The 9,570-nt window shown below is 48.1% G+C and overlaps 1 protein-coding gene across 1 annotated transcript; it reads left to right on the top strand.

Moving 5' to 3' along the window:
- The first annotated feature begins 1,005 nt into the window (after positions 1–1,005).
- LOC115502108 lies at positions 1,006–5,014 on the top strand. The gene is given in 8 exon segments (XM_032591273.1): positions 1,006–1,280; positions 1,464–2,491; positions 2,494–3,087; positions 3,090–3,146; positions 3,149–3,833; positions 3,903–4,117; positions 4,120–4,815; positions 4,818–5,014. Coding segments are annotated over 8 exon segments (3,747 nt in total).
- Positions 5,015–9,570: the final 4,556 nt, after the last annotated feature.

The following is a 9,570-nucleotide window of genomic DNA, read 5'->3' as shown; positions in this document are numbered from 1 at the left end:
CAAAGATTTTTCTACCGGGTTGCGAGGGACACCCGGATCAGATTCCCTACATTCTTGTATGGAGGAGTTTAGTGGAAAATCCACCCCCTTGGTTGGCCCCCTTCCTATCCTCGGGAACGTGTAAGGTCCTTGCCATGCGGCCTGCAGATCCCCCAAAATCAAGGACGCCAGCTGCGCCCTTGTATCCCATATTGCCCGATAGTCAGGACCTACTACCCCTAGACCCTCCACCCTATCATCCCCTCCCCTCATACCCCAAGCTCTGCCCACAGCAGCCGCCCCACCAGTCGCCCTGCTAGTTCCCCCCCCAGGGGAACCAGGAGGATGGGAAGTGGCAGCTGGGCCGGAACCAGGAGGACGGGAGGCAGCAGCCGCGCCGGGCCCCATTGAAAACGAAACCAACCATGAGGGGCCAGCCGGCCAAACCCGCGGGCACACCCAGCGTGAGCCAAACCCTCGCCTCCCCGACTCCACTCTGGCCCTACCCCTGCGGGAAATAGGACCCCCAGATGAAACAGGCAACCCCTGACTCCAGTATTGGCCCTTTTCCACCAGTGACCTTTACAACTGGAAAACACAGAACGCTCGATTCTCTGATAACCCTAAAGACCTAATAGCTCTTTTAGACAGTGTCATGTTAACCCACCAGCCCACCTGGGACGACTGTCAGCAGCTCCTCCGCATCCTGTTCACTACAGAGGAGCGAGAGAGGATCCAATTAGAAGCAAGAAAGCTGGTTCCCGGAGACGACGGTAGGCCGACATCTAACCCTGACCTCATTAATGCGGCTTTCCCCCTAACCAGACCTCCACAGGATGAATGGGACTACAACACGGCAGAAGGTAGGGAAAGGCTACTCATTTATTGCCAGACTCTGATGGCGGGTCTCCGGGCTGCAGCTCGCAAGCCCACCAATTTGGCTAAGGTATATTCAGTCGTACAGGGAAAGGCAGAGAGTCCAGCTACTTAGAGAGATTAATGGAAGCCTTTAGGCAGTTTACCCCCATGGATCCAGAAGTCCCTGAGAACCAGGCTGCTGTCGTTATGTCCTTTGTAAATCAAGCAGCTCCTGACATTAAGAAAAAACTCCAAAGGCTAGAGGATTTAGAAGGTAAACAGATCCAGGATCTGCTCCGTATAGCACAACGGGTCTACAACAACAGGGACGCCCCAGAAGAGAGACAGATCAAGGCCACAGAGAAAATGACTAAAGTCCTGGCTGCTATAGTCCAGAAAGAACAGCCACCCCCAGAAGGCACTCAAACAACACGCCCTCCCAGGCGGCACTTAGATAAAGATCAATGCCCCTATTGTAAAGAAAAAGGCCATTGGATAGGAGAATGCCCGAAGAAGAAACAACCCCGCCCCAGCCAAGGACAATGGCAGCCTAAAATAACCCCCATACTGTTTACCCAAGATACAGAATAGGGAGGACAGGGTTCGGATCCCCTCCCCAAACCTAGGGTAACGTTGCAAGTGGAGGGGACCCTGGTCCAGTTCCTAGTTGATACCGGAGCACAGCACTCAGTTCTGGTCAAGCCCCATGGAAAAGTATCTGAAAAATCATCCTGGGTACAAGGGGCCACCAGAATAAAGAAGTACCCCTGGACAACTCAGAGGACTGTGGACTTAGGAACTGGGAAGGTAACCCACTCCTTCCTGGGCATTCCCGACAGCCCCTGCCCCCTGTTGGGGAGGGATTTGCTTACCAAAATGGGGGCCCAAATTCATTTCCAACCGGGGGGACCCATAGTGACTGACTTCCACAACCAACCCATATCTGTACTCACTGTGAAACTAGAGGATGAATATAGGCTCCATCAGGAACCCACTCCTCTGGATCAGGGCATCGAGCCCTGGCTTCAACACTTCCCAGACGCATGGGCAGAAACGGGTGGTATGGGGTTAGTAAAACATTGCCCAACCCTATTTATAGAGGTCAAGCCCGGGACGGACCCCGTCCACGTGCGCCAATACCCTATGCCCACGGAAGCCAAAAATGGCATCACACCGCATATCCGCCGCCTCCTTGACTTCGGGGTCCTATGCACCTGCCACTCAGCATGGAATACCCCCCTGCTGCCCGTGCGCAAACCCAACAGCGGGGAATACAGACCAGTGCAAGACCTGAGAGAAGTCAATAAGCGGGTGATGGACATACATCCAATTGTTCCTAACCCCTATACTCTCCTGAGCGCCCTCAGCCCAGAAAAACAATGGTACACTGTTCTGGATCTAAAAGATGCTTTTTTCAGCCTACCACTAGCGCCTAAAAGACAAGAGCTATTTGCATTCGAGTGGACAGATCCAGACAGGGGCATAAATGGCCAGCTCACTTGGACCAGACTGCCACAAGGATTCAAGAACTCTCCGACCCTGTTCGACGAGGCTCTACACGAAGATTTAAGTGAGTACAGACAACAACACCCTAATATAACTCTCCTACAGTATGTTGATGATCTCTTAATAGCTGCTGAGACACCCGAAGCCTGCATCCAGGAAACCAAGGTCTCCTGCCAACTCTGGGAACCTTAGGCTACCATGCCTCAGCAAAGAAGGCTCAGATCTGCAAGTCAGAGGTAACTTACCTGGGTTACTTACTGAGAGGGGGGCAACGCTGGGTAACAGATGCCAGGAAGGAGACTGTCCTTCATATTCCCAGACCACAGACACCACGACAGGTGAGGGAATTCCTAGAGTCGGCTGGGCTCTGCAGACTATGGATACCAGGGTTTGCTGAATTAGCAAAACCTTTATAGCAGGCAACAAAAGATCAACAGCCCTTTAGTTGGACGGAAGAAGCTGAACAGACCTTCCAACAAATTAAAACTGCTCTGCTATCAGCACCTGCCCTGGGACTCCCCGATGTCTCCAAACCCTTCCACCTATATGTAGATGAAAACCGGGGCAGAGCCAAGGCGGTGCTAACCCAGCATTTGGGCCCTTGGTGCAGGCCAGTAGCCTATCTGTCTAAAAAGCTAGATCCAGTGGCCGCCGGATGGCCACCCTGTCTCCGGATGATTGCAGCCACTGCCCTAATGGTAAAGGACGCTGATAAGCTGACCATGGGCCAAGAGCTACAAGTCACCACCCGCATGCCATCGAGGGCATCCTCAAGCAGCCGCCTGACTGATGGCTGAGCAATGCCCGACTCATTACCAGGGACTGCTGTTGAACCCCCTCAAGGTCATCTTCACCCCCCCAACGGCCCTGAACCCAGCATCACTGCTGCCAGACCCAGACATGGGAACCCCACTTCATGACTGTGCTGACATACTGGCTCAAGTTTATGGGGTCCGGGAAGACTTGCAGGACCAACCATTATCGGATGCAGACACCATCTGGTTTACCGACGGAAGCAGCTTCATTCACCAAGGACAAAGGTATGCGGGGGCGGCCATAACTTCAGAAACCGAGGTGATTTGGGCAGAAGCCCTACCCGCCGGAACCTCGGCCCAGAAGGCTGAACTAATAGCCTTAACCCAGGCCCTAAAATTAGGGAGAGACCGCAAGCTAACCGTGTACACTTATAGCCGATATGCCTTTGCCACCGCTCATGTACATGGGGTGATATACAGAGAACGGGGGCTCCTCACAGCTGAAGGGAAAGACATCAAAAATAAAGAAGAGATTCTAGCCCTGCTAGCAGCCTTATGGGAACCCAAAAAGCTAGCGATTGTGCATTGCCCAGGACACCAGAAGACAACCGACCCAGTTTCCCGGGGCAACAATTTGGCCGATCAGACTGCAAAAAACATAGCTCGGCCCCCAGCGCAATTGCTGACCCTACAGCTGCCAGACTCCAGACACTGGGAATTGCCCCCCAGCCCTGAGTATTCAGAAAGCGACATTCAATGGATGAGTAAACTTCCCATGACCTGAATCAAAGATGGCTGGTGGAGAGACTCCAAAAGCAGCATTATACTCCCAGATAAACTAGGATGGTAAGTTCTAGAGCGGATCCATCGCAGCACCCACTTAGGTTCCCGGCGAATGTTGGACTTACTGAGACAGACTGGACTAAAAACCAGAAATGTCTCTGATAAGGTCGATCAAGTAGTCACTAAATGTACAGTGTGCCAACTCAACAATGCGAGTACAATCCTCAGACAACAGGGGTAAGACAAAGAGGGAGCAGACAGGGGACCTATTGGGAAGTAGATTTCACTGAGGTAAAACCAGGAAAATATGGATATAAGTATTTGCTAGTTTTTGTAGATACCTTTTCAGGATGGACTGAAGCCTTTCCAACCAAGAATGAAATGGTGCAGATTGTAGCCAAAAAGATCCTAGAAGAAATCTTGCCCAGATATGGTTTTCCAGTAATGAAAGGGTCAGACAATGGACCTGCATTCGTCTCTAAGGTAAGACAGGGACTGGCTTCCATACTTGGGGCTGATTGGAAATTACATTGTGCATACCGAACCCAAAGCTCAGGACAGGTAGAGAGAATGAACAGAACATTAAAGGAGACCCTAACCAAATTGACCAGGGAGACTGGAGTCCTTCTCCCCTATGCTCTGTTCAGGGTGCGTAATTCCCCATACAAACTGGGACTCACACCCTATGAAATAATACATGGTAGACCACCCCCCATCATCCCTAACCTAAAAGATAACCTTGTCAAAGCTGAGAACAATAATAGTCTTGAATTCTTGTTCTCCCTACAAGCCTTGCAGAGGGTCCATAAAGATGTATGGCCCAAATTAAAGGAACTCTATGAGACTGGACCCCCGCCTATTCCTCATCAATTCCGGCCAGGGGATTGGGTCCTCGTCAAACGTCATCGGCAGGGAACTCTGGAGCCCAGGTGGAAAGACCCTTCCAGGTCATCCTGACAACGCCTACTGCCATCAAAGAAGACGGAATCGCCACCTGGATCCATTTCGCCCACACCAAACCAGTGGACCCGTTCTCAGACCTCATCGGTCCTTCAAAGACAACCTGGACTGTTGATCGGACTAAGGACAATCCTTTAAAATTGACCCTACGCCGCCAACGGACTGAGCCGTAACTATGGTACTTGCCCTCCTCTTGATTGTTCTGCAAATTCTGTCTGTAAATCCAAACCCCCACAACCCCTATAATTTGACATGGGAAATTACTAATTTAGAGACTCATGAATTCTACAACAAAACCCTAGGAACTGCCCCATTAAATACCTGGTGGTCAGATTTATATTTTAATTAAAAAAAAATTAGTCCATTAGAAAAAATGGAAGGAGGTAAATGGAGGCAACTGCAAAGGAGGGTATCAATAAGTAGAAATGGATTTTACGCATGTCCGGGATTTATGACAGGGGCGATGAGGCGCACATGTGGAGGGTTTGAAACCCTCTTTTGCACAGCCTGGAGTTGTGTCACCTCCAATGATGGGGAATAAAGTGGGAAGTAAAACCTCAATTTATTGAAATGTCCTATGTCCGACCATGTACCCGCACCAGGTATGATGAAAACTGTAACCTTATTCGTGTAAGATTTACAGAGGAGGGGAAAAACGACAGGCGGTGGGTCTCAGGACTCATTTGGGGACTCTACTTATATCAATATCCCCTCTTTGGGACTGCCATTCAAATAAAATTAAAATTCTCCCCTCTTGTACAACCGGTGGGGCCAAATCAGGTATTAGGAAAAAAAAAAAGAAAAGAAATAAAAAGAGACGAGACTATCCCCAGGCAGATCCCCACTACTCCCTCCAGCAGGACCCCCGTCCTTATCCCAGGAGTAAAAGCACAAGCTGTCCAAAAAAAAATCAGAACCCAGAAGGTATAGACTCCCTATGGAAATTGCTAACAGCAGCATAAGAGGCCTTAAACCGATCGGACCCTGAGGCAACAAGGGCCTGCTAGCTATGTTATGATATAAAACCCCCCTTCTACGAAACCATAGGTCTAACTGCCCCTTTTTCACAGTCAGGAGAAGAGTCACCAGCAGCTTGCAAGTGGAATCAAAAGGGCCCCGGCCTCACACTGCAAGCAGTCACTGGCAATGTGACTTGTATAGGAAAGGTCCCCTCTAGCCATATCCAGCTCTGTGCCCCAACTAATTACTCTATAGATGAATCTAAATGGATAATTCCAGCTCCTGACAGTTGGTGGATTTGTTCTAAGACAGGGCTCACCCCATGTGTTAGCAGAGATGTTTTTAATTTGTCACCCGAATATTGTATCATGGTATTAATATTTCCAAGGGTTATTTACCACCGAGAAAATGTTGTATATGATCTGTTGACAGAAGGGACGGAAGCAAGAGAGTCAATAAGAACAAAATGGGAACGCTTTATGGCCATAACCTTGGCCACCTTGTTTGGCCTCGGTACCATAGGGGCAGGAACAGGGATCTCATCACTAGCCATCCAGCACCGGGGGTTCAATAGCCTAAGGGCAGCCATTGATGAGGATATAGCCAGACTTGAGGACTCAATCTCGCACCTCGAAAAATCTCTGACCTCCCTTTCTGAAGTGGTCCTACAGAACCGAAGGGGGCTAGATCTAGTCTTCCTCCAACAAGGAGGTTTATGGGCAGCCTTAAGAGAAGAATGTTGTTTTTATGCTGACCACACCGGAGTAGTCCGAGAGTCCATGGCTAAAGTTAGAGAAGGCCTGGCCAAACGGAAGCGTGAACGAGAACAACAACAAGGCTTGTTTGAGTCTTGGTTCAATCAGTCCCCATGGCTAGCCACCCTGCTTTCTGCTCTAGCTGGGCCCCTTATACTCCTCCTTCTCCTCACCTTCGGGCCTTATATTATTAATAAACTAGTTGCCTTTATCAAAGACTGAGTTAACACGATCCAACTGATGGTCCTTAGGACCCAATATCAACCCGTCATTACCGAAACATTTGAGTCAGACACATAAAATCCAAGATTGGCTCTTAAGGCACCAAAGAGAGGGGGGGATGAGAGACTAAGAGAAAAATTACCAGGTGTATTCACAACTGCAAAGAGAAGACCTTCCACCCGCCCCCCCCCCCCCCCGCCGTTCCGGGAACCAGCCAGGGCGTGCCCAGTTGTGGTCTGACCTAAAGGCGGGAACCAATCAAGTTCTGCTGAGTGGTTTAAAATAAAGGCAGGAACCAATCAAGTTCTGCTGAGTGTTCAAATTTAAATGTCAACCAATAACAGCTCTGTAACCGCAAAAAAATCCCTAACTTGTTTGTGCCTGTCTATAGAAGAAGCTGTAAGATCCTTGCTCGGGGCCTCTTAGCGTCACTGGAAACGAGTGCGCGGAGGACCGGGTTCGAACCTGCAATAAACGACCCTTGCCGCTTGGCTTTGACTCAGGACTCTGGACTCTGGTGGTTTGTTTTCGGGGGGTCTCTCAAATCGGGGCATATCAACATGACCAGTGATGGTACTCTGATTGGCCAGGTGTGAGTCAAATGGCAAGAGATATAGAAAGCATCTGCTGAACCACAAAGACTGAGAGTAAAGGAGAAGAGGTGGAATTCTAAATATATGCTAGTCTGCAAAAATAAATGCATATAACCATAAAGCTATAAACTCTTGATAACTCTGACTTCACCAAATGACCCCAAAACTCCTCAGAAATAGTGTATACAAAAACTGCATGGAAAGTCTCATCATCCTCACACTTTTCTCTTAGGCAAGAGCTTCCCCTTTGTCCTGCACAAAAAAAGAACACCACCAAAGAACCATCCTTCAGGCAAGCACAGAGAAACCAAGAGAATTACATTTCTCACATCACACAGCAAGACACTGGGTAAATTTGAATACACAGATGGATTCTGCCTATCCACATCAGAATGGTACCCTTTCAGGACCAATTTATATAATTGGTCTATAGGACCAATAGGACTAACTAATATAGCTCATCCTGGTCTCCACCATACTTCCTGGGAGGAAGGCTTGGGAAGCAAGAATGGTGGAAAAAGAAACATTTACTGCAATAAGCCTTTGGAGGAAAAGAATCTTTTTAAAAGACAAGAGTTAAGTTTATGGTATCAATTACAAAAATCAAAGGACATAGGGAATAAAACTTTAATGATCACCAAAAACAAAATTACCTTCCAGGGACCATGTGACCAAGATTCATGGGATCATGATGCTGGCCAGCCATTGTGCAGCTTCCAGGGTACAATGCAGTGGAAACCAGCCAGAATCCCTGCCTTTGCTGAGTTTATAGGCAGAAAATTAAGCAGGCATAAAGTGGGATAAGCAAAATGATAGGGGACACACAGGTGGTATGAGAACACAAAAGAGGGGCATCTAACTTAAGCTGGAGGAATCAGTGAAGGCTTCTCAAAGGAAATGATGCTTAGGCCAACACCTAGAGGGGGAGGAAGGATTCAGCAGCAGGCACCGAGTTCTGTTAGGAAGAAAGATCAGGGAGCATAAGGAAAATTAATATCCCAGCATTTCTTCATTTATTCAACAAATGTTGACTGAGGGTCACATCAAGAGTGCAGTAGTGAACAGACCAGATACCTTCAGAGAGAGTTCATGGAAAATAATAAGGAATTCAAAAATAAAAAGTTCAATTACAGATTGTAGTGAATCCTACAAGATTAGAGAGAGAGAATATGGACAGGAGGGTGTGGGACTATATATTAAGATAGTGATCAGGGAACATTTGAGGTAAAGCCTGAAAGGATGAAAACCAACAGTCCTTTCAGAGCTAGGGGAAGAGCATGCTGGAAGGAGGAAGCAGCAGGGCATGCCAAGAGGGCTTGGTCTATGTCTATGTGAAGAACAGAGAAAAGACCAAGTTGAAGACTAGAAAGAAGGCCATTGTATGTAGAATGTAGGGGGCAGAGAAGAGAGTGGCTTGAGGTGAGATGGATAGGCTGATCTAATGCGGGCCCAGGCGGGCCAAGGTAAGGGTTTCAGTCCAAGTGCCTGAGGAGCCATTGGAATGCTTTGAGGAGTTACATGACCCACTTTAGCCTTTAGACAGATTGCTGTACCTTCTTAATGGAGAAAGAATTGTAGAAAGATCCATTAGGATGTCATCTTAGTGGCCCAGGTGAGAAATGGCAGTGCTGTGAACATGATTGGTGGGAGAAAAAGAAATGGAGGGATTTGAAATATATTACATAGGTAGAACCAGTAACACCAGCACAATTTGGTGAGAGAAATGGAAAAATTAAACAAAAAAATCCTTTGCTGGTTTTAGATATGGCATGAATGGTGTTGAGGGACGAGGCAGGAGAGGCGTGCAAAAGCCAAATCATAAAGCTCCTTAGAATTTGTATTAAAGAATTGCATGCTCATGAGGGCAATGGGGAATCCTCATAGTCATGAGGTTTTGGGGTGATGGTAGGTGGTCCAGAGTCAATGGCCAAGAAAAAATTCTTAAAGATGTTTTTGGTGCGGAAAAGGTGATTTTATTAAAGCACCAGGACAGAACCTAGGCAGAAAGAGCTGCACTGAGGTTGTGAAGAAAGGCTGGTTTTACACTACGGAGTTGGGGAAGTAGTCAAAAGGGAGGCCTCCAGAGGGACTTTGATATGCTAAAGAGGACTGACTCCTAAGGTACCGGAGGCCTTGCTATTGTCAAGCTAAGGTTGTTTTCCGTCTAGTAAGGCATTAACATTAGGACAGTAGGGGGTT

The sequence above is a fragment of the Lynx canadensis genome, chromosome E2, assembly GCF_007474595.2.
Source record: "Lynx canadensis isolate LIC74 chromosome E2, mLynCan4.pri.v2, whole genome shotgun sequence".
NCBI lineage: Eukaryota > Metazoa > Chordata > Mammalia > Carnivora > Felidae > Lynx > Lynx canadensis.
Note: the sequence above shows the minus strand (reverse complement) of the source record. Positions and strands in the feature narration are given on the sequence as shown.